Source organism: Dermochelys coriacea, chromosome 4 (assembly GCF_009764565.3).
Source record: "Dermochelys coriacea isolate rDerCor1 chromosome 4, rDerCor1.pri.v4, whole genome shotgun sequence".
In the NCBI taxonomy this organism is placed as follows: domain Eukaryota; kingdom Metazoa; phylum Chordata; order Testudines; family Dermochelyidae; genus Dermochelys; species Dermochelys coriacea.
Window position 1 is genome coordinate 77,291,587 of NC_050071.1, and position 25,651 is coordinate 77,317,237.

At 38.5% G+C, this 25,651-nt stretch overlaps 1 protein-coding gene across 5 annotated transcripts in view; it reads left to right on the forward strand.

Moving 5' to 3' along the window:
* NEIL3 (nei like DNA glycosylase 3) overlaps positions 1-22,794 on the forward strand; it is a 44,879-nt gene extending 22,085 nt beyond the window's left edge. For 2 of the 5 annotated variants that reach the window (XM_043513494.1, XM_043513495.1), the window contains 7 exons: positions 2,430-2,643; positions 6,451-6,525; positions 7,607-7,773; positions 14,167-14,336; positions 16,308-16,734; positions 20,348-20,522; positions 21,990-22,793. In XM_043513494.1, the coding sequence (XP_043369429.1) occupies positions 2,430-2,643; positions 6,451-6,525; positions 7,607-7,773; positions 14,167-14,336; positions 16,308-16,734; positions 20,348-20,522; positions 21,990-22,172 (1,411 nt within the window). In that variant the 3' untranslated portion in view covers positions 22,173-22,793. Of the gene's footprint in view, positions 1-2,429; positions 2,644-6,450; positions 6,526-7,606; positions 7,774-14,166; positions 14,337-16,307; positions 16,735-16,951; positions 20,167-20,347; positions 20,523-21,989 lie in introns of those variants that run through there. The other 3 variants (XM_043513493.1, XM_038399552.2, XM_043513492.1) reach the window with 3 other exon arrangements.
* The last annotated feature ends 2,857 nt before the right edge of the window (positions 22,795-25,651 follow it).

Below are 25,651 nucleotides of genomic sequence, written 5' to 3' on the forward strand. Positions count from 1 at the left end.
AAATATGTGTAAATCTGGGCTTTCTTGCATCTATTACTAATTATTGTGGGTTTTTTCCTTTAATTTATGGATAAACATTATTTTAGCATGTAAATGTTTATTACAATAAGGTGCTGATCTCCTTCTGAGCATTCACAGTGTAATGTGCTGATATCTTAATCCAATAGCTTTCACTTCTGGACACTGAATTTTTTTATTTATTGTTTTATTTATTAATTCCATTCAGTATCAGCTGCCCTCTTTGTAAGTAAAACTTTAAAAAGGTATTTTTATTTTTATTTTTTTTTACACTTTGGCTAGAATGAAAAACAAAAATCCTGTCTCAGAACATCAGGAATATTTGCATTTGGAATGACACACACAGTTTTTAAATGGTGCCATATAGATATGTTTGTTCATAAGAATGGTGGGTATTCAAATCTGATTTAGGTCATGAATGAAATGAATCTGATGGTTCCTCTATATCTCAAAACTGTTTTTGAGAACCTGTTAATGAAATAAATTGTATTTCTGCAAACTGTGTTTTGTGCTGGAGTTGCATGTTTCCATGAGAGAGTTGGGGCAAATTTCCCCAATGCAGATATCTAATACATCATCTATATTTCTCCCGTCACCACAGTATCTGAGCATAGAAACTCAGTCTTTAATTTATTTATCCTCACAACCCCTGTGATGTGGGGAAGCACTAGTATCCCTGTTCTACAGAGGGGGGAACTCAGACACCCAGAAAATAAGGGCTAGACTCACAAAGGGAGTTGAGCATTGTGACGCTGAGTGTTGCAGCGCCTAACTTTTAGGTGCCTAGCATATCACGGTAATAACACTGCCATTCACAAAGCCTGAGTTAAGTGCTTGGGCTCTTTGTACAATGAATGGGGAGAGATAGGCACCTTAGACTGCCATTGACAAAAAACAGCACTCTAAGCGACTTCCTGCATAAGCTAGTGAATGGGAGATGCCAGTGACATGGGTGTGTTCTAAGTCTCGCCCTTCTCACAGAGAGAGTGCTCTTCTGCAGATTGTATTTAGGTGCCTATCTCTGCTTGTGATTCTCAGTTATGAAACCTCTTCTAGAGTTAGGTGCCTAAGACATTTCTTGCAAGAAGCTAGGGGAGGAAGAGCTCTCTCATAACCAGAGGTTAAGGTACTCACCTGGGATGTGGGGAATCCTCTGTTCAAGTCTCCCCTGTGCCTAATGAGGAGAAGGGATTTGAACAGGGATCTGCCACTCTCAGAGGAGTGTCCTAAACACTTAGCTATAGGATATTCTGATGTGTGTCTCCCTCAGTCTTGCCTAGAGGTGTCGTTCCAATTGTAGATAGATAAATATTAATTGGGCCAGAGAGAGAATGAGAATGGCTCTGTTGCCTGGTGCTTAGGACATTTACCTAGGAGGTGAGAGAGATAGGGTCCAGTCCTCTTACTCCAGTGACTTTCTTTTATGATTTATCCACAATGGAACAGCTTCACTGGGAAAGACTGAGGGAGCCCTGTCTCAGAATATCCCATGCACAATGCCCCTGAGAGGTGGCAGATCCCTATTCAAATCCTCTTCAGGCAGAGGGGGGTCTTGAACTGGTGTCTCCCACATCCCAGTGGAGAGTCAGTTAGGTGAGCACTCTAATCACTGAGCTAAAAGTTATAAGAGAGCACCTCCTCTTTTTCTTCTCTCTCCCCCACTCCACCCCCCCGTGTTTTGTGAAGAGTTAGGTGGCCTCTAAACATGCCTACTGGATCAGGGGCCCACATGTCAGTTAGTTAGATGAACAACTGTCTTCCCCTGGTTTGTGAATCATTTGGGGTTCAGGCAGGATATAGGTGCCAGGATGCCTAGAGGCAGCAGTATATATGCTCAGAGGCAAAAGCTTAGGCACTTAGGGAATTTTTTACTGCAAAAGCTTAGGTGCCGAGCGAGTTCAGGCTTCCCCAGGGTTACGTTGCGACTGAGAAAGAGTATCTTTATGAATCTTGCTTAAAGGGTTTTGCCACACAGGAAGTTTGTGGTATAGAAAGGGATTGAAACCAAGTCTCAGGCTTGTGCCCTACCCGCTGGACCATCCTCCCCTATAGTTGGTTACAACTGAGAGTCTCTGCTTAGGAAATGCATTTAACACTGTATATGTTCGGCACGGACGGATAATTATTCTTAGAACTGACCTGAACAAGGATGGGATGCTTGCCTATGCACATGGCCTGGCACTAGTGTATTCTATGTATGTGTTATTCTATGTATGTGTATTATTATGTGGCATTTTTTTAAAGGGTAAGACTTCTGTGTTTTTCTATGCATGTCACGAGTATCTGTGTGGCTGTTTGATCTCTGTGTAATGTGCTAGGGCACTCATAAATACTACACAACTACATATTGTGTAAGTACTGTCTAGTTACAATGAAAGCTAGATTATTTTGTATTTTGTCTTGTCTTGCAGGAATGCTGCTGAAAGTGAACAGAAAGTAAGAATGATGGAAGACTTAGATGTATGCTCTCCAAAATTTAGTTTCTTAAGAGCAGAAAGTGAGATTAAGCAGCAGAAAGGTCGCATGTTATGTGATGTGTTGTTGGATCAGGCAGTGTTACCTGGAGTGGGAAATATCATAAAAAATGAAGCACTCTTTGACAGTGGTCTCCATCCAGCTGTTAAAGTAGGTGAAATATTTTCATGGATTCCCTTCTGTATCAATTGCAAGCAGCTATTAAGAACATAAACATGTATCAAGAAGATATTTTGGTCTAGTTTAGATTTTTGTAGGGAGGAGCTTGTATGAATCTGAATAATCTGAATAATCTTCTATGCCCTCCATTTCCCCTAATTAATGCCACCCTGGATTCCAGTGATCTCCCAGACTCTACTGTCATGTTTGACCATCCTGCCCTAGGAGGGTTAGTGTGGCACTCTCTGAAACCTGTCAACACTGCTCATGGGTTGGATGGGAGAGTTGCTGCAGCAGACATGCTATCTCTTCAACTTACATCCCTTCTTGACCAGAAATTAATTTAATTATTAAACTTTGACCTGCTGTCTTGAATCATGTTATGCTACCATGAAATTGCCATGCCAGCCCATTATAAAATAGATTAATAAGCATATAACAAATTGTTCTCATTTTGCTTGCTAAATTCCTACACAAAAATCTCTGTGGACTCTAGATAGTTTAAATTACAACATTTTCTTCATCTTATTCAGTTACTTTAGTCCCTCATACTCTGCTCTCAAGCTTTTCCCATGCAGTGCATTCACCATACTTCCTGAGACTCTCTCTGATTTAAGGCTCCAGACCTTCCTCAATTGTGTAGGTCTTGTCTTTCATGACAGGTTTGAATAAATATCCTCAAAGCAATCTAAGACCACCTGGATTTTTAGCTAAAACAAGGTTGATCAGAATGAGTGAGAGAAAATCGTGATCACTCAATGGAATGAAAACATATCTAGCCTTAGACTGTATGAAAGCTAATCTAGGTAACTTACAAATTTAGGCCCTGATCCTACAAAATGAACTCCTGAAGCTAGTGAGGGGACCTCTTGTTCTCTTCGCAGGACTTGGGCCTTTTTGGTTAAAGACTTAAGTATTCCTGTAGGAATGGGCTTTAGGCCTTGTCTACACTGGGAAACATTACCCCAAAATTCCCACTGGTTCTGTCACTGGCTTATCTCAACCGAGGTTAAAACCAGTGGGAACAAGTCTCCAGAAATTGGAATCAATTTTACCACTGTTTCAGTTAGAGCAAATATAACTAAAATGGTGGTTAAAAACTATTTAGCTACCAGAGCCTTACGTACACTCCAGCTCCCGTTGGTTTTAACTCTGGTTCAACTGAACTCGTGGGACGAATCTTTTCATATGCTTCCCCAGTGTAGACACAGCTCTAAAGTTCAGGTATTCCTATCCATTTCTCAGATATTTTTGTGCACTCCATTTAGTTTTGCTCAGGGTTTGAGCCTAGGTGCCCATGCAGCTTCCACATGATAACTATGTTCACCAGCTAATGACAGTCACGTTCAGAACTGGAAATCCTTTGCCCCCTCTTCACTTGCTCCCTATGGGTACATCTATACAGGGATAAAAAACCTGTAGCACGGTCATGGCTGGCTGGAGCCTGAGTTCTGAGGCCCTCCACGCTCACAGGATCTAGCCCAAGCCAGAAAGTCTACATAGCGATTTTTCAGCCCTGGAGCCGGAGCCCCACTAGCCTCAGTCAGCTGACCCAGGCCTCCCATGTGTGTGTTTAGTTTTTTTTTTTTTTTTAATCTCTCTGTAGTCCCACTCTAAATTACAGGGGAAACAGAAGTGCTGTGGGGTGTGTCCTGGGAGTTAATAAATCTGGGCTCTGGGGGAGAAGTGCATTTCAAAGTTCAGCAACCCATAACAGAAAATGTGGCTCTAAGCATTCTCCTGATTAAACTGAGGAGCCTTTAACTCAAGTGTGTCCATAGAGATATGCACTGTTGTTGTAGCTGTGTTGGTCCTGGGATATTAGAGAGACAAAGTGGGTGAGATAATATCTTTTATTGGACCAACTTCTGTTGGTAAGAGAAAAATTTTCAAGCTTACACAGAGCTCTTCTTCAGGTCTGGGAAATGTACTCCGTGTCACAGTGGAATACAAGTGGAACAGATTGTTTAGCATGAGTAGTTAACACGCAGTTCAAGGCCCCATTCAAAGTTAAATGGTCTGATTACACTTCTCTTAGTCAGAGATGAGAAAGGGGGAAAAAAAAAAAAGCTTATGGGGGAGGGGGAAGGTTTAAATGGGTTACAGATTGTTGTAATAAGCCATAAATTCAGTGTGTCTATTCAGTCCATGATTTTTAGTATCTAGCAAGTTATGAATTTAAGGTGCCAGGCTTGCAGGATTCCTTTGCGGATGAGGACTGAGAGGACATACGTATAGTAGTTTCAGAGTAGCAGCCATGTTAGTCTGTATTCGCAAAAAGAAAAGGAGGACTTGTGGCACCTTAGAGACTAACAAATTTATTTGAGCATAAGCTTTCGTGAGCTACAGCTCACTTCATCAGATGTAGAGTAATCGCCTTGTCAAAAGTGTTCACTCACAGGTGATGCGATGTTTTTGTCTTTTATCATTTTTCTGTGTGAGTTCATTTGAGAGCATAGTGATTGTCTCACCACGTAGTTGTTGTTGGGGCATTTAGTGTACTGGATGAGGTACACCACATGTAGTGATAGGCACAAGTAGCACCCATGGATCTTGAAGTGTGTGTTGTGGGGGTGTTGATCATCATAGCAGTGAAGATAGATCTACAGGTTTTGCATCTGTTGTTCTGGCAGGATCTGATGCCACTTTGGTTGGTGTGTCCTGGTCTGTAGGGAGCTTGCTTCTAATTATGAGGCTGGAGAGATTGGTGGGTTGTTTGAAGGCCAGAAGTGGGAGTTCAGAAAATATTTCTTTGAAAATGGGGTCCCCATCAAGTATGGCTTGTAATTGTTTGATGATACCCCATAGGGGTTCCAGTGTGGGGTGGTAGGTGATAACGAAGGCTACGATTTAGTCACAGGTATTTTTAGTAAAAGTCATGGACAGGCTATGGGCAATAAACAAAAATTCATGGCTGTGACATATACATGACTTTAGTACAAATACCCCTGACTAAATCTTGGAGGCTGCTGCTGGGGGGAGGGAGGGGGAGCTGCTGCAACTGGGGAGCATGCATTGGGGGCTGCTGTTGCAGGGGGAGTGTGGATTGGGGGGCTGCTGTTGCAGGGCGCAGTGTCCTGGGGGGGCCACTGCTGTGGTCTGCCTGCTGCTGGGGGGGCCGGGGCAGTAGCCAGTGTGGCTGGCTGCGGGGCCACTCCAGCAGCAACCGGTATGGCTGTTCCCAGGGCCACCTGAACAGCTGGCTGTGGAGCCAGCTGCTTGGGCAGCCCTGGGGTCAGCCACACTGGCTGCTGCAGAAGTCATGGAGGTCACCAAAAGTCACGGAATCTGTGATTTCCATGACCTCTGTGACAATCCCAGAGCCCTAGTGATAACTAGAGGTATGCAGTTGGAAGGGGTTTTATTTCCGTATTGAAGCAGGTGGCGGAGATGTCACATACGAGAATTAAATTCACTAATACAGGGTTCTAAATCATTGAGGTGTTGGCATTAACCTATAAACTCCATCAAGAAACCAAGAGGCAGCAAGTGCAGATTACTACATGAAACTGAAACCCATACTGGGAACCATTAGGTCAACACTGAAGTAAAACACTGAAAATTTGTAGCTGTTCTGGGGGAAGCAGCACAAAGTCAGATACTGTGGAATAGTAAATAAGCATATTGTTTGTCAATATAAGCAGAGGAGGCAAAAAAGTATGAGCTATATGAGACCAAGTAGCTGTGTAATACCATGTTTGTTGGGGGTATCCATAGAGACACTCTTTACTGTAGTAGCTCCAGTGTATTATAGTTGTATAAATCTATTTTTTTTAAACATTTTTGCCTTTTTCACAGGTTTGTCAATTGACAGATGAACAGACACATCACTTGGTGAAAATGACCCTTAATTTTACTCTTCTCTTTTATAAGGTGAGGGCGATAACTTCTAAGAGAGAAAATCCACTGAAACTTTGCACCAAAATGTGTAAGCTGTATGTAGCCATCTAATGAAAACAGTAAAAAGATGCAATAAGTCAACATGCTGGAAGTGAGAAGGACTTTTTGGTTCAGGCACTATTAACTGTTTGAGAAAAAGCAAGCAAATAATGTGAGATATTTGAGGATAATTGGATCCTCACTGCTTTGTTCATAAAGTTTTTGAAATAAGATGTGTGGTGTTATTTAAATATAAAGAGTAGATTTGACCTAGCTTTTTAGATTTTGAACTTACATTTTGTAGAAATTCACCAAGGCAATCTTCTCATTCACCCAGGGATGAGTGGGGCTTTAAAACCCTGAATCCATTGAAGCCAGCAAGAGAGAGGTAGTCTTGTGGTTAAGACACAGAACTGGGAACTAGGAGATGTGGATTCTGTTCCTAGCTGTGCCAGTGATTCTTAGCATGATATTGGCCAAGTAGCTTACCCTTTCTGTGGCTTGGTTTCCCAATCTTTAAAATTGGTGTAATATACTGCATTTATACAGCATTTGCTGTTGAAGGACCTCAAAGAGCTTTTAAAGAATGAAGTAAGCCCCTAAATCCTCTCTAAGATAGCTCCTGAGCTAACCCATTTTGCAGTGTTATTAGTAAGAGTAGTAACATTTCATCATTGTTTCTAAAATGGTAAATACTGTGGTGTATACAAATTCCAGTTAAACAACACAAAATTTATTGGACATTCTTAAAACCATTACTTAAATAGGAAGGAACGCAAGTATTTAAACAAATGTTACAAATTACAGAAAGAACTGGCTGGTAATGAGAACATAACTCTAAATGTGGAACAGAAACCCAAGAAGAATTGAATTATGAATATTTGAATGAAGTGGTATTCATATTTGAATCTGATGCAAAGACAATTGATGAGTATGGCCATTCTTAATTATCTGTGTAATTTTTTCAGCTGCAAAGTTGTGTGTGCGCTCTCTCTCTCTTTGTATTGGAAGATACAGAAGTCTTGCATTGGATCAAATCTCTTTCTAATCGCATTATAAAAACATTCTATTTCAGTGCCGCAAAACAGGATCAGCCCTCTACAAACATTACAAGGTGTACAAACGCCCTAACTGTGGTCAGTGCAGTGGAAAGATCATGGTTTGTCGTTTAGGAGAGAATAACAGGATGACATACTTCTGTCCTCAGTGTCAAAAGGATAAACCTCAGCTTGTTGATGTTAGGTATGGCATTTGCTTTATAATTCTTTAAAGTGTGGCCCTACTCTGAAAAGTGCTGAATAGAACGGCTCCCTGTCTGTATTCAAAACTCTGTATGCTGCCTTTACTGACAAAAAGGGGCGTTTATTGTTTTTTTTTCTTGTGAGTACAGCAGCACTAGCTCAGCTAAGAGAGTGAGTTAAATTCAATTCCTATTTGTACATAAACATAGTTGTTGACTAAATTCCACACCGTTTCAGTTATTGGCTAAATTCCAATTCGAAATACCCTATTCAAACCTTTTTAAATAATTTGAACCATCAATTGTTAGCCTACATAATGTGAATTCACATAACTATGTGAATGTATGTTATCCTTTCTCTCGCTATGATTGTCCATCAATCATCTTTTACTCATTTGTGTCATCTTATCTTAAATTAGATCCAGATCCTACAAATACATAAGCAGGTGCTTAACTTTATACATATAAGTCCTGTTGATCCTGGGGTTACTTGTGTAAAGCTAAGCACTTCTGTAAGTCTTTGTCGATAAGGATCTTAGATCATAAAATCTTCAGGACGGGGACCGTGCCTTTCTGTATACAATGCTTAGTAAATTGGGGCCCTGGTCCTAACTGAGTCCTTTGGACACTATCACAGCATAAATAACTAATAATCCATTGAAGGCAATGGGACTTCCAAAATGTCACTGAGAACAGATTTTGAAGTCAGTAAGGTTTCACGGTTTGGCTTACAAAATAACTGTTGCTGATGTAGATGAAAGAAAGAACCCTACTTGACTCTGACCCCAGGTGTATCTACTGGGGTCACAGTTAAGGGGAAAATAGTTTTACTTCTAAACTAAGCCATTTGATATAGAAGCTGTTGAAAGATAATACTGTAATTCTACAATAATGTTGGAACCTCACAGTGCTTTTCAGAACAGAATCACACTTCAGCATTTGAGGAATTTTTAATTAATACATTATTTTATTTAAATAAACTCATTAACCTTTTCATGTCTGTTTAAATAGATGTTTTTATAACTTATGGTTGAAAGATTTGGGTATAGTAATTTTATTTTATTTTCAAAAATGTGAGTATAACTGACATACTATACAAATATACATTAAAAGTATTTAACAAAGTGTTTTATGTAAGATTCAGCTTTCACAGCTGAAATATATTTTAAGTGAGGAAATGGAAAACGTTAGAGAAAGTTCCCTTTGCCACAATGTACATATGTAGTGTTTTCTCTTCCTGTTTTTTCTTAAAGAGCAAATCTTGCTGTCCTTACTCAGATGAGTTGTTGCACTGAAGTAAATAGTTGGTTACATGAGTAAGGAGAGCAAGACCTGGCTTAACATATTCCTTAATATATTATTGTTTGAGCCCAATCCTGTTCCCATTGATATTAAGGGGGAGCCCACTGTTTAAACAGATTTCACAAAGTACCCAAGATATGTAATATGGCTGAGTCAATGTGGTGGTAGAAATCTTAACTTCTGTGCTTTCATACCTTTTTATTAAAACTGTGCAGCCTCTCTTACTATGACATAGGTTTTACATTAAATTTCCTTTGTTTTGTTCCTTTGTTTGTTTGCCAAACTTGATATTTTACAGAGGCTGGATTTCTAGGAAATGCGGAGCATCTATCCTCTGCAATTTGTGCCATTTTTAAAGTGAATCAAGTTGGGCACCCAAAGCTCATCTTAAATAATTAGCCTCTCACAGTTTGTATGGTAACTTCCAACTTTATCTTTGTGTGTGTGTGTGTGTGTGTGTGTGTGTGTGTGTATATATATCTTACTTATATATATCTTACTATATGTTCCATTCTATGCATCCAATGAAGTGAGCTGTAGCCCACGAAAGCTTATGCTCTAATAAATTTGTTAGTCTCTAAGGTGCCACAAGTCCTCCTGTTCTTTTTGCAGATACAGACTAACATGGCTGCTACTCTGAAATCCTCAATTTTGAAAATCTTGGTCCATCTTCTTACTGTTACCAGCTAAATGTTCCTAGTTAGCATGTTTACATGCTATTGAGTTGAACAGGATAGGGAGGGAATGAATTCACATTGTTGATGTTGCTATTGGTTGGCTGTGAAGTATAAAAGTGAATGAACTGGGCAGCAGCATGTTTATGTAATTTGTTTCCGCTTTATAGTTATAATGAATAAAATTATAGAAACTTATTTTTTAAATGAAAACTTTGAATATACAACATATTATAATGGAGCAAAATTTTGCAGTCCTTATCAAATCATGGGAATCTACGACTCTTTATTTTAATCATACTAGTGATTTTTCTCCTCATGAGTTTTGGGAGGATTTTACTCTGTGTGTGCCATTGAGATATTTTCAAGCTTAGACAATTGTGATAGCAGCACTCTTTCTACTTGGAAAATTGGGAAGAGAGAAAATACATTGCTATCACAGAGGAGCAAGGGATACAATTTTCAAGTGCCTCATTTTCACTAAGCTTTCAGTTCCTTAGTGCCTAAGAAACTTTTGAAAATTTTACCCAAGACTTCATTCAAATAAAAATTTTAGCTAAGATTAGAGAACATTTAAATCCCCACCACCATCACCTTCTTCTCAGGCAATTAAAACTCAAATAGCTGAAGGATTTTGCTAAAGGTGGTGTTTGGTTTTTTTTTTTTAAACCTTTGAGCACAGATCAAACAAAGAAAATTTCAGCCTATAAGATAAATATTTCACATGCTGATAACTTTCTGAAAATATGGGGGAAAAGAGTTATTATGAGAAGTGACTAGCAGCAGGTTGGGGTGAGAGTTGTGTTCTGTGGTGCTAGGTAAATAGAGAATGATACAGAAAAAAATCTGCTTTTTTTTCTCACCTCCTCCTAGAACACACTAATATGCTAGGACTCACAGACAACAATAAAAGTGAAGCTGTGCAATATTGTGCTTTTAAGGAAACGGTAAAAGAAAAGAAAGCAACAATATAATTTGTCATTTGAAAAAGCTATCTGGTAAAGGTAGCCATAGACCAAAATAATCTCCCTTTTCTCCCAACACTATTGTTATTCAAGTGTCAGAGCACACTATATTCCATTGCTTTGTGTTTTCTACTAGACAATACCTTTCCCAGAATGAAAACACACTTATTTCAAGTGTCAAGGATTTTATGAAAAGGCTGATTTACTGCTTCAAGATGCTGTGATTTTTAAGGCCAGAAGGGAGCATTGTGACTTGTTGCAGGTGACAGTCTGATTAAAGTATCCTAAATCCTAAAGGAATTCTATTAAATGTTCTGTACCTTATCAAATCCAAGCTAGTCTTCAATCTTTAAGATAATGAAATGACAAAATTCCAGTGAACTAAGAATAAAAATATTTTAGATTACTAAGCAGTCTTCACATCTAGAGCTGTCACAGATCCAGTCAAACACCCGTCTTTGCCACTCACCAGACTGCTGTTAGGAAATCCAACCGCTGGGTGTTTTAAGTCTCAAGAGTCTGAAGAGAGTCCAGGCACTGCTCTTGTCTTGGCATCCTTAGACACACTCTTGGGGTGCAGACCCTATGTCTAGTACCCGCTTATGAGAGCCACAATCATACAACCAGCTGCCCACCCCTGGAAGGGTGCTGACACTTCAGACTTCCTCCTGTAGTTTAAACACGTCTTCTTCCAGAGCTCTAACACCATGTGGGTGTTCTGGGCCCACAGTTTACCTCTTCAAGGGACACATGAATAGTGTAACATGTAACATAGCTCTTTTCCTAATTGCACAAGAAATGCACAGTTCTGTGCAAAAATAATAAGCCATCACCACTACCAGAATTGTTTTTTGCGAGAAAGCAATTAGGTGCCTAACTCCAGGAGAAGGTTCATGGCTGTAAATCCCATGAAGAGATAGGGACCTCCCTCCAGCCCAGACATAAGTGCATAAGACTCTTTGAGGGGTGGGACTTAATACCCCCCCCTCTCCTTGGCATTTCCTGTTGGCTAGGTTAGGCAGCTCCACACTCATCTAGCTGGTTTTTTTGGATGCCATTCTTAGGCACATGACTCTCTCAATGCATTGTACAGGGAGCATATCTGCCTGGAGGCTGTGGATTCCACTAGGCAGCAGGGTGCCTAAATGTTAAATATTGCAATGTCAAGTCTAAATCCCCTTTTTTTGGATCTAGCCCTTTGAGACTTCTCTTCCTAGCTTGCCCTCTCTGATTCATCCACTCCCTCTCACCTGGCCACATTTCCTGGAGTGGTCTGTCATCTTCCTATGAGTCCTTTTTAAAGTGAGCTGTAGCTCACAAAAGCTTATGCTCAAATAAATGTGTTAGTCTCTAAGGTGCCACAAGTCCTCCTTTTCTTAACACCACCTTGGTGTCTTTGTTCTGCAGCTGGTAACTTTTCAGTCTCCAAACACCTAGTCCCCAGTTGAGAGAAGTTATAGAGAACTGATTTCCCTAGGATGCAGTTACTCTTCTGGTCTCCCCAGAAGGAGAGGTGCTGATCATCCTTAACAATTGGCTATAGTCCCTAGGCTGGGAAGGACAGTTTTAAAGGCTTATCAGGAATGGTGGATACATAAATCTAGATGCATTCCATGATACAGCAGTTTTCATCATAACAACTTCATAATATCAACCAGAATTCAGATTTTGTACAGAGACATTCCTCAGATTGTCACTAGAGCTGTTCTCTTTTTTCCCTACAGACAATTTCAATTTTTGGTGAAAATTCAAAAACCACAATTATTCATCCAAAACCAAAAATAGTTTGATTTGGAAATGCTGCCAAGGTAACTTACAGGAGTTGTAGTTAGGGTGCATCATGCTTTCATTTTCCTCTATGAACCAGGCTCCTTGGTCTGACTACATGTTCCATGATGCAATATGGTCTCTCCTCTTGGAGAGGAGAGATGATGCATCAGGGAAGTCCCTGGCCATGGTGCATCATGGAAAATATAGTCTGGCGAGGGAACTGGGCTAACGCAGTGGAAAGGGGCATGAAGCAGCTAACTAAAACTTCCAAGAGGCATCTCAGCAGCATTTCCAAATTAAAAAATTTCTAATTTTAGATGAAGTACTCGTTTTTTGACAAACCTATGTTTTTTTTGGAAAGACACTTTTGCAAAGAACTAAGTCAAAAACCCAATTTTTTGTCAGTTTTGATGGATTTTTTTTTACCAGCATTAATAAAACCTTTTAAAAAAATTAGTACCTATTGTATTATTATCTGCTGCTGAAGTGGCTTCCCAGAATCCAAACAAGGTAATATCAGGGAAAGAAAGAGATGGTGAAACTTTTTAAAAGTAAATAATTCTTATCTCTCACAAAATTGATACATTTATAAAATACAATCCTAGGCATGCTTAATATGGTAGAGGAGCTCAATGGGGCTTGCTGCTTGTCACTAGCAAAGCCTCGTGAGAGACAGCCCAGGTTGTACACTTAAGGGGACACAGCAGTCCCACAGTCCTGGGCTGCACCCCAGGGATCCTATCACAGATACCAATCCTTGAAATCCTGTTACTGTTTCACATCCACCACTATAGTGCTGAAATGTACCAACAAAAGAGGATAGAGTAATGTATCATGAAAACAGTTGCATGTCAGATTTCTGGAGATGAATTAAGATCTATCTACAACTTGGCACATCAGTCAGGAGTCAGGAATGTGGTATATGGATTTACAGTTATAACAAAAAAAATAGTGGATTTGATGTTTAATGCTCTGATTCTGAACAGGTTCCTAAATACTAAACCTATTTCAGCCGTATGCATAAAACTGTTATTGTACGAGACTGATTTTTATATTTAATATTTTTTTCATTTTCATTGAAAGGTAAGTAGATGCTTATGCTTCTTATTTGTAAGTGTTAGATTCTCATTTCAGTTTGCTATTTTGAAAGTAGTGTGGTCTAGTGGCTACCCCAGGATAATGGAGTAAAGAAATCAACGTTGTATTCCCTACGCTAGTACTGATTCACTGTATGATCTTGTTCAAGTCTGTGCTTTAATTTCCCCATTTGGTTAATTGTTGATGAATACTGTCGGGGGGGGGGGGGGGGGGGGAGGAGAACAAGAATTGGACTACTGGATACTGCCTCCCTACATGCTCTTTCTTATTGCTGCTGGTTGCAAGAGGCTATTGCATGATGATATAGAACATAGTGTATAATAATTAACGGCTGTTGTAGCACTTTGAGATCCTCTGAGATGCCATTTTAGTTTGAACTATTTTTTTTTTATTGGCCTATTCAGCATTGAGGAGGATTTGTCCTTTGGGTAAAGGAGTTGTCTGTTTAATCCAAGCTATGATACGCAGTTGTAGCCCTGGGTACCACTTGTTCTCCAGCCCCACACCTCCCAATACATGCTGGATGCAAGGCAACTTGTGGAAGAAACTTCACAAAAGGTTAACTCTGTTTTGTTTTGTTTCACAGCAAACTGCCAACTAGAAATAGCTTAATTTGCTGGGCATATGGCAGGGGGTCATATTCTAATGAACATGTAGCTCAGAAATCTGAAGAAGAGTGGACTTGTACTCTCTGCACTCTAATAAACAAACCTTCTGCTAAGATCTGTGATGTTTGTTTGACTTCAAGGCCTGAAGGTAATGATGGCTTTTGTGTGTTGTTTTTGTGTTCTGTTTACAGTATTACAGTTGTAGAAAGTGGTATTTTACCAGTACATTGAGAATCTGTTTGTTGCAAACTCCAGTCTTAGTTTTAATTTTTTAAACCAAATTTTAAGGCCAGATTTTCAGTTAATTTCAAACCAAAATATAACCTTGCAGGTTATTTTTACATGAGTAACTGCATATCCAATTATTACCTTGTGTGCATGGGTGTAGATTTTGCACAAGAACACAGAGGGGCAACTTATTTGACCCTTTGAATCCTGAATATTTGCTCACTAATAGCCTAATTTTACGATGTGCTGTGCATGCTTAACTCCACCCTGTTCAGATGACTCTTGGCTCTGCTAGCTCCCTCTTGCAGGCAGGGTGGCTCCTACTAGAGCCATGCTGCTTTTGACTAGATCTCCCTGAAACTGCTCAGTAGCAGCCATGGATGGGACCCAGACAGTGTGGGAAAAGAGCTCTGAACTATATTACCTCCTGCCTGGATTAGTCTGGAAATCTGTGTACCAGGCAGGGATGGTGAGGTGGAAGCAGATATCCCTGAGCTCCATCGCTTCCCAGGTCCAACTCTACTGCATAGGCCTGCATAGAGACATTATGTGGGACAGGGGAGCCCTTCCCAATTCTTCCATGTGAAAAGGAGATCTGTGTACAAAGGGAACTCTGAAAAACAGCCTACGTTAAGAACCCAACTCAAAAATCCTTGGGTTGTTACATGTATTCTAAGAAGTTACATCATAAGACAAAATGTGTTTTTAAGGCAGATTGCTTATACCACAGTCGCATGTGCCTCTTTACATCAAAAACACTTGCATCTGTTACTCTACACTATGCTTATGCTTCCTATGTATATGTGCAAGAAGTGTAATGGGTAAAGGATCATATAGATTGTGGGAATTGTGTGTTAAAGTCCCCTAGTTGGTTTTGACAATGTGTTTAAATTCCCTAGTCGATTTGAAACTCTTAATCATAGTGCTGATGTTTGTTTCTACTATATATATATATATATATATATATATATATATATATATATATATATATATATATAATTTTAAATTGAGGCTATTAATTCATTCTGGGTGTCTTTTTGTACTAGGGAGTGAGATGCTTTGTCTCCTATGTCATCTTTAGCTGGCATAGATGTCTTTCCCCAGGCCAGGAATGAAGAAAAGTGTTTATCTCTGCAGCTAGCATAGATTTCTGTTGCCAGCAGAGGCTGAGTTTGCTGGTTCTTTTCCTCCAGAATCCCAGTGTGAGAAACCTGAAACCTGTCCGCAAACTCAGATTTGCTAATTAACTTTTTTTTTTTAATTTATACACCCAGCTGATTTTCTAAAACTTGCAGCAGTCTCTGTACAACAAAGGCATTGTAGCCTAAGGCTTTAGAACAAAATCCTGATTATTTTTCTTTTCCTCCACCTCTTCCCCATTCCAATCATTTAGCACTTAAGATGTTATCAAAGACTGAGGTCTGGAACTTGAGGATTTGCTTAATTCAGTGAAACATCTTTATCTACAAAATTTCAATTACATATTTTCTGTTTAAATCAAATTTTCTTCATGTTGCAGAAAGTAGTATGTAAAGTGGTTTTTTTCCAATGTAGGGCTTTATCATTTACCTGTCTTTATAGACATTGAGATTCTTGGTCCTTTTTTTTTTTTTTTAAATTTGTTCAATTTTATATAATTAATTTCTCCCTGGAGTTCCAGTTGTGAACAGTATTCTACACTTCTGTAGTACTGTTACCTGTTGTTAAACAGCTACCATGTTCGACTCCAAAAGTGGCTGAACTTCTGTGATGGAGGAAGATTAATCCTGTGTATATCTAATCTGTGAAGTAGTCTATATAAACGTATGGCGGATGTTAATACATGCAGTTTATATATGAACTATAGACAAACTTTCACAACAAATGGCTAACCAAGAATTTTTTCTCCAAGTTTCAAAGGTAGAGAATGATAAAGATTCTTCAGCCTCTAATAGCAGCTTAGTCAAGTACCCTTGTAACTGCTTTGGAAAGCCAAACACAGAAATAAAGGTCAATAGGAAAACCACATTTGGAATGACAACTCTAGTTTTGACAGATCTCGGCAGTAAATTCACTCCGTTAAAAAGTGACAGAAGTGATAGTCAAACGCCAGATGGGAATTCTCACTGTGACTCTCCAAGAAACTACAACTATTGCCAGAATAACACCTGCCAGAAGAGTGGAAAAAAGTATGAATTTCATTCAGCAAATTCACTTACTGCAGTAAATACAGCATCACCCTCCCACCATCAGTCTGATTCTTCTAATCCAGTGCAGAAGAAACAGAAGATTGATCATTCAGCCTCAGATTTCAAAAGTAACGTGAGTTTGTCAAATAGGTATGTTATTTTCCAAAACTTAAACAAGCTTTTCATATAAAGTACATCAGTCTTACATTAATTTCCAGTTTGCAAGTTTATTTTTATATAAGTCTGTGTTTGGGGAAAAATTTGGTTTTGGCCTTTGATGTTTTACTTTAAGAAGCTAAGCCAGTTCACTTATTTCTCTTGTACTGGTGTGATTGAGCAACACCAAAAGTACTTGCTGTAATTTCAGAAGGCTCAGAGACAGAAGGGAGGAAAGCCCAGGGGGAGACATTGGCCTGGAGAGCACTGGAGATGGGGCAATGTGTTCAGTGGAAATGAGGCAAGTCAGAGATTTGAGTGAGTCGGGGGATTGGGGAGGAGAGAACAAAGCCAAAATGGAAAAATTCACAGAAAAGGAATAAAATAAGAACAGATTAAAAAAAGCAAAAGGAGATTAGGGTATGATGATGAAAGTGTGCCAATCTATTACCATTAAAGGCTGGAAACCACTGATTTGGCAGATTCTGATACATTGATGTCAAAGCCTGACACAAACATGTTTCACTGTCTGCAACCCTGTCTCCAAAGAGCCAGGAATTAGTGGCGAGCATTGCAGGAACAATGTGATTGGGTGCCTTGCTGGATGAACCAGTGCTTTCCATGTCCAAGAGCCCAGTATGTGATCACACTGTAATGAGAGAACTTTGAACAATATTTACTTAAGTATTGCTTCCATTCCATTGACATTTCCAGAAATGATAGTGATAGTAATTAAAAGAGATGGGATGAAATATCTTCACGTTTTTGGGGATTGAACTATGGGATATTATGATGTGGGTCTCTCTCTCTCTCTCTCTCTCGTTAGAGCCATTCCAGAACAATTAAATAATTAAACATTAACTGGGCCAGAAAGAAAAGCAATCACTATATAATCCAGTAAAATGAGGAGATTCTTCCCAGTAAAATTGGGAAGAAATCTCCCTATCCTCACAAGGGTGTTTCTGGCACTTGGATATTATATAAAAGGACCCACACAGGTAAAAATGAATGTAGCTTACAAACACCGACTTTTTTTAAAAAAAAAATCATATTCTCTTTCTAATTTTCAGGTTAGGTACACTACATAGTGCTGCTAGACTTTCAGTTTAAGGAACATATCTTCAATGCAGCCCCATTCTGATTAGCATGAGCATTCTATTGGGCATAATCAGAACACATTCATCCAATAAAATACATACTTCCAGTGGCACTTCCACTCAAGCGAATTGTATAAATTTCAAATTCCTTTGGTTTGGTTTGTTTCATTTTTCTTTGACTAGTTGCAGTAATGTATGCTGAACAGCAACTGAAAATGAGCTACTCTAGAAACACTGGGACCTGTCACAAAACTAGCCACCAGTGCTATTTTTCCCTGGTAATCTCTGGTCTCTGTGGTTAATTGGTCTCTCTAATTATATTATTCAGTGCAAACATCCACTGGGCCTTGGATCCTGACTTTTGTCTAAAATGAAAATATCTTTAATTGCCTTGGGGTGCAGGAATTCATTCATTCTTGATTATTTAAAAAGTATAATGGCATTAGTATTACTTAGATTAAAAAAACCTAAAATGATCATTTAGGCAATGTTTTGTTTTAAAATGAGAATTAATTTTACTGCAAAGATTATCAGTCCACTGCAGGCAGTTCATTATATTTTGCACATTTAAAAGCCAGATTCTCAGTTCTAACTGGTTTGAGAAATCCATCCAGTGATGGGCATGGAGGGGCCTCTTGAGCTCCTTTTGTTAAAATTCACTACCAAATTTAAGAGAAGGTTGGAGTGATAGTTCTGCTTCCCATGGAGTTATTCCATCTTTGGATCCCTGCCGGAGGCGAAAAAACAAAAAACACTACTTCTGAAAACCTCTTTTTTAATTTTATTTTTTGGCTGCTGTTGCTGCTGCCACTACCTTGGGAATGGACAAAATTGTACTATATTGCAATCACTTGCCAAAAAAAAATAAAAATAAAAAGGGTTCTACAAGGTCATAAACCCTGCTTCAAATTCAACAAGTTAAACATTGGCCTGTTCTGTCACACATATTCAGTTTAATTTTTCCTGGACAGCATAAAATAAATACCTTTCAGTACAGCTTCAAGGGATGCAGTCAATTTGAAATGCAGTCTGAAAATTTGTGACCTACTCTAGTTAAGAGAAATATCTAAGATTACTAAAATGGAAATGAGTGAATGGGGAAAATATTTCTCTTCCAATTTGTTTACTTTGTGCATTTGATAGCACTTATGTCCAGACTTCAGAGGTGCTGAGCAACCCAGATTCCCATTGAAAAAAAAATCAAGCTTTTAGCATCTGGTCAGTTTCATTGCAGCTTGATGATTATCTGAACTCAGCTGTGGTAAATCAGCATAGATGAGTCAGTGGAGCTATGCTGATTTACCCCAGTTGAGGATCAGTCCCATGATCTTCTGCACTAGCAATTTACTTCATTCACTTCACCTTGCTGAAAGATCTATAACACATCATCAGGAGGCAGAAAATTCATTATGAAAAGTCAAGTAGATAGACATGAACCTCTGTTGGAAAATGAATGTTTGTAGATGTTCCCCACATGTACCCATTTAAAAATAAACATCGTGGGTTGAGCTCTGAACAAACACAGACCCTGATAAGACAAAATGTAACCGGTCGGAAGCAACTGAGGTGGTCAAGGCAGAGAAGGGAAACATGGTAATGGGAACACAAGGTTACTCAGATAACTTGTGTTGCACATAATATGCCTGAAATTTCCTGGTCAGATTTTTGCTCTTTAAGATAGAGATGAATGAATCTCTTACATTTCACCCCAGTTTACGTCACTAGTGGAAGGCTGTTCCATTCCGTAAACATGACGTGTAACCTGTATCTGTTAAAACAGATTCCTTTTTTTCTCTAAAATACTTTTAAAGAAAACTCCCCTTATTTAAACTGTAGGTAACTAAGAAATATGCCCTTGTGTGTTGAATTCAGATATAATCTCCAACTATTCTTAATAATAACAGTAAGGGAGAACAAAGCTTCCCTTCCAGCTTTACAAGAGAAGTTTCCGCTCAGTCAGCTAGACAGTTCCTTATTGGAATATGATTGGGATCATTACAGTAGTTTTTATCAAAGAGCGTGGAAAATTGTCTCTAACATGGACAAGTAGGTAAAGACTTTCATGGCCTTGTCTAAGCTGTTTGTGATGGTTTTCCATTGCATGAGAGACTGAGAGAAGATTGTAACTATAACCATTCTTGCTGTTGAAATTCAGGATGTCTTAAACTAGATAAAATCCCATCCATAGTGGGAAAACTGGTATATATGTAAAAGCTCTGAGGTAAGACAGCTTCTAGATTTAGATTGGAATTTACTTCATTTTTTTAGAAGTTTAAATTTAGCATTCAATGTCAGTGAAATCCATCCATTTTATATATAAAGAACCAAAGGGGTAGATTAGAAAAATTCTATCCAGCTGTCACTGTGCAAAGATATATTATTGACAATCCTGTTTTACAAGCAGGAGTGGGGGGAGGAAGGGGAGGGGAGGAGGGGGGGGTGGTGGTGGTGGTGGTGGTGCTAATCCCTTTAATATTATGCAGGAGTTATTTTGTAACCTGTCATTACAGTGAACAACGAGTTAACATGACAGATGGTATTTGTACATTAAATGCGAGCAGTCCTCGCTGCAATAAACACAACCGCCCCTGCAGTCTCAGAGTTGTGAGAAAGGAGGGAGAAAACAAGGGCAGACAATTTTATACTTGTCCTCTACCCAGAGAGACTCAGTGTGACTATTTTGAAGTAAGTACAAGACCTCGGACCTTAGTTTTAAGCTTTCCAATGAAACAAATAAAACTATTATTCATCAGTCAAAACCCCCTTTTTTGCTTTAACTAAGTCCTTTTTTTCCTCAAATATTTTTAAACATTTTAGAAAATATTAATTATCAGCTTAATATCTAATGTACATAAGTTAATATAATTTCCTATTTATTAAATAGAAAAAAGTACCATGGAAAATGGATGAGATTCTGGCCAGCAATTGTTTTGTTTTGTACCTGAGGAAGGTTGGATTGTTGTAGGTTTTAAAATTACTGTTGTTCAAAAGTAATGTCTGAGGGATATCCCACTTTGGCTACATCTATGCTACTTGCTAGGTGCATGACTTCTCCTACTCACATACATATACTCATGCTGGCTCTCATCAAGTTACTGCAAGTATAAATAGCAGGGTCGCCACAGTGGCAGCAGAGGGTATGTGCTTGGTCTGGTTAAGCCATACCTCTGCAACCTCATACCATCACAGCTACACTGCTGTTTATACTTGTGATGGCTCAATGAGAGCAGAGTGTAAACCTTGCCTGTACACAGTTCAGCAGTAATTGAAATATTAAAAAAAAAAAAATTCCATTGTAGTAGCTTTGAAGAATCAGAGTATGACTGTATGCGTATTTGCAATCTTCTATATCTGAGCACTATAGGAAAATGAAATTTTATCTTAGATACAATTTCAAAAGTACCCAAGTCCCACTAACTTTCAGTGTGACTTAGGCTACTAAGGGAGAGAATTTCAAAAGCATTTAGGTGAGGTGCAGATAGTTACCTAATAGGATTTTCAAAATTGTCTTAGCAGAGTAGGCATATAACTCCTGGTTCACATGCTCAGTTACTTGAGGCTATCACTTGTGTAAAGCAAATGTGTGTACCACCTCCAGAGTGCGGTGAACTTAGACACGTTGTTCTACTGCAGTTTGTACATGGGATTGGGGGGGGGGGGGGAGTGGTGCATTCAAGTCAGTGGCTTTAGGACCATGTGATCAAGAAAGATCCCTCTCAAATGTCACATGAGTCTATTTAGTTACAGCACTTGCTTCCCTTCATCATTCTTAGTAAAATGAGGAAATTGCAACTTAGACCTATTGGTCTATGCATGTGACTATCAGACCATTGAGAAGAACTTATAACACAATAATTCATTTGAAACACTCATCATTCAGAAGAAAGGTGCATTTTAATACCAAGTTGAAGTTTTATTATATAATTTATTTACTGTAAATTCAGTTATAGCTATGGAAGTCAAACTACCGGACTCTAAGAAATTAAACAAGCGGTTTTAAGGGGAGCTTTTTTTTTTGATTGCCACTTGCATGGCTGAATCAAGTGGGAGGGCTTATCCTGTAGGTCTGAATTTTTGTCATTGGTCCATAAAAAGGAATTTGACCATTAGACACAGTAATACCCATGGTAAATTAATAATTTCTCTTTACAGTGGGCAGACTTACAGTTTCCATTCTGCCATCATGGGAAACGCTGCATTATGAGGACAGTGGTGAAGATTGGGCCTAATAATGGAAAGAATTTTTTTGTGTGTCCTTTTGGGAAGGATAAACAGTGTGATTTCTTTAAGTGGGCAGAAAATGGACCAGGAATGAAGATTATTCCAGGATGTTGAGATTTTCATCTATAGTGACATTGGTCTTTTCATACTGTGTGTACTATAGTTCTCTATTCCAAAGGATATTATTTTAGGAGATTCATTCTCAGGTGACATTTCACAATAAAAAAAAAGTGCCTAGAATCTGTTTGGAAAGGAAAATTGTGAGGTGGGGTTAGAGGAAAATTTTATTTTCTGTTAATTCCTTGTAGTTGTAGCTGTTTTATCTAACTGTAGCTTCTTTCGGAATTAGCAATTAACAATATCTGGAATTCTGAAAATTAAACAAGGATAACATATCATTAGCGTGCTAGTTTCCTGGGAGAAGTCCTAGTCTGAAGCGGGGGAATAATGTATCTTGTCATTAAGGTATAGCTGTCGCTTGCAGTTCATGATGTATTGTAATATTCTGTCAGTGCAATATTTCTGGTTTTGATTGGAGTCTGTCTGTTCCTTATGTAGGCATTGCATTAATTTCTCAGCATTTCAGATGTTCAAATATTTGTTATGTGATTTCTGAAAAATGTAACTCCTCTCAATATATTTTAAATTTGATTTTAATATAACTTCTCATATAATGGAAGGTGAATATTTTGTGTTCAATAAAATTTAAGAAAAAAATCACTAATTTTATTTATACTGATCCATGTTTAATGGTTTGTTATGAGGATCAATGTATTTGTACACTCAAATCTAATCATACTTAATGAGTTCACTATTGTTGGCTAGACTTGTAGTAGAAGACACTAACATTTGGTTTATAATTTTACAAATCTCTCTAATGCATATTTTAATCTGTTTTAATGACTCGAGTGCCACTTAATAGATCCCCGAAATAATGTTACTCGTGTGCTATTGTATAACAATACTAAGGACCATAATTCTGTTGTGATTCACAATCAGTGTAAATCTGTTAAGCAACAGTGCTATTTATTCTTAACAGCTTCTGGAAATTTATGTTTGCATATGATATGTCTTTGTGGCTGCTGTTCAGGATCATGGAAAAAAGGAAGAAATGAAGGGGGGGAAGAAATGGTAATCAAAAAAACCTTACATTTCCTTACTAAAATACGATCTGCTCAAGTAGTAAGCAAACTAAAAGCTAACTAAAGCCTCAATTATAAAACCTTGTGACCTTTTGTCCCACGAAGCACTAATGCATCTTTATAATACAATGAATACAATCTTTATAATACAATGAAAATATTGAAATTACATAGAAAATAAGAACACGAGTACAAAGTTCATATCATAAATGATCTGGAGGATGGTGTGGATTGCACTCTCAGCAAATTTGCGGATGATACTAAACTGGGAGGAGTGGTAGATACGCTGGAGGGGAGGGATAGGATACAGAAGGACCTAGACAAATTGGAAGATTGGGCCAAAAGAAATCTAATGAGGTTCAATAAGGATAAGTGCAGGGTCCTGCACTTAGGATGGAAGAATCCAATGCACCGCTACAGACTAGGGACCGAATGGCTCGGCAGCAGTTCTGCGGAAAAGGACCTAGGGGTGACAGTGGACGAGAAGCTGGATATGAGTCAGCAGTGTGCCCTTGTTGCCAAGAAGGCCAATGGCATTTTGGGATGTATAAGTAGGGGCATAGCGAGCAGACCGAGGGACGTGATCGTTCCCCTCTATTCGACACTGGTGAGGCCTCATCTGGAGTACTGTGTCCAGTTTTGGGCCCCACACTACAAGAAGGATGTGGATAAATTGGAAAGAGTACAGCGAAGGGCAACAAAAATGATTAGGGGTCTAGAGCACATGACTTACGAGGAGAGGCTGAGGGAGCTGGGATTGTTTAGTCTGCAGAAGAGAAGAATGAGGGGGGATTTGATAGCTGCTTTCAACTACCTGAAAGGGGGTTTCAAAGAGGATGGCTCTAGACTGTTCTCAATGGTAGCAGATGACAGAACGAGGAGTAATGGTCTCAAGTTGCAATGGGGGAGGTTTAGATTGGATATTAGGAAAAACTTTTTCACTAAGAGGGTGGTGAAACACTGGAATGCATTACCTAGGGAGGTGGTAGAATCTCCTTCCTTAGAGGTTTTTAAGGTCAGGCTTGACAAAGCCCTGGCTAGGATGATTTAACTGGGACTTGGTCCTGCTTTGAGCAGGGGGTTGGACTAGATGACCTTCTGGGGTCCCTTCCAACCCTGATATTCTATGATTCTATGAAAGTTTATTTAGATGACAGACTATTAAAGGGATAATCTCTACATTTTACAGAGTCTCCCTTACCTCTTACAACACTTCAGACTGTAAAACCTAAAGCCTTTACATTTTTTTCAAGCTTTGTTGTCAATTTTATTTTGTGCAACCTGATTGAAGTGCAAAATGAAAACAAGTCATTTGTCACTTTCTTGGTTCTCCTGCACAGTCATAATTCTGCAATGCTTGAATTGTAAACACTTCAAGGAAATGACTAAATTCAAAATAAACATTTTTCAGATTTTTTTTTAAATAGTTGCTTAAACTAGCTTATATTAAATTCCTTTAAAAAACCCCAAACACTACTTTTTGGCACTGTCCATCTTGCTAACAGGGTTGGCCTTGAAACTAGAGCTGGATGAAACTTTTCAAATTTTCACATTTCAAAAAACGATTAAATGAATTTTGACAAAAGGGCAAAATTTGGAAACTCTTGAATTCTTTTTAGCCAGTTGTTAAAGCCAAACAAGAAGTTAAATGCTAAGTTATACAAACTGAAACAAATGCATCTCACCGTTTTTAGGTTACAGGATTATAGCTGTTTGTACCTTTATTGCAGAGGTTTTTTTGTGCCCTATTACAGCAATTTGGGAATCCATAGAGAAAAATATATCAGACTTGAAAGGCTAACAATCTGATCAAAGAGCAGTGAGCTATATAAGACAATCAAATATTAAATTACTTTTTAATCAGATTTCCCCATTGAAACAAGTGGTCAGTCCTGCATAACCTGAGGGCATGATATGCACCAGGCATAACATCAGCAGATCAGAAAAGATCTAACGTCTGATTTTTAGGATCTGATCCAACACCCAGTGAAGTCAATTAATAGACTCCTAATGATTTCAGTAGGTTTTGGATTAGACATTTAATACACATGCACTGTTACTGCTATTTGGGCAACATTTGGAAAAAGTCTCTCGCTATAAATTGCAGAAAGCAATTTAGAAATCAGAGCAAGAAATATGTTAAACTAAATAGTTTTCATGGTTATTGGCTCATCTCTTTAATAATGAATTTTCACAAAACCTGAATAATTTAAATGTATTAGAAATAAGTTACTGCATTAAAAACACTGCATTCTTTTAAAATGGTAAATGGTACATTTTGTATCAAAGCTTTCAGTTAATTTTTTTTTTTATTATCATAAAAAAGCAAGCTCTGCTGAAAGCGTATTTCCAGGACTTTCCTATTAGTAGGAAGCAATGAGTATAACAATTAACCATATTAGCACATGAAAGCTTCATGCATAGACTCAAACGTAGCATCAGAGGGATGTC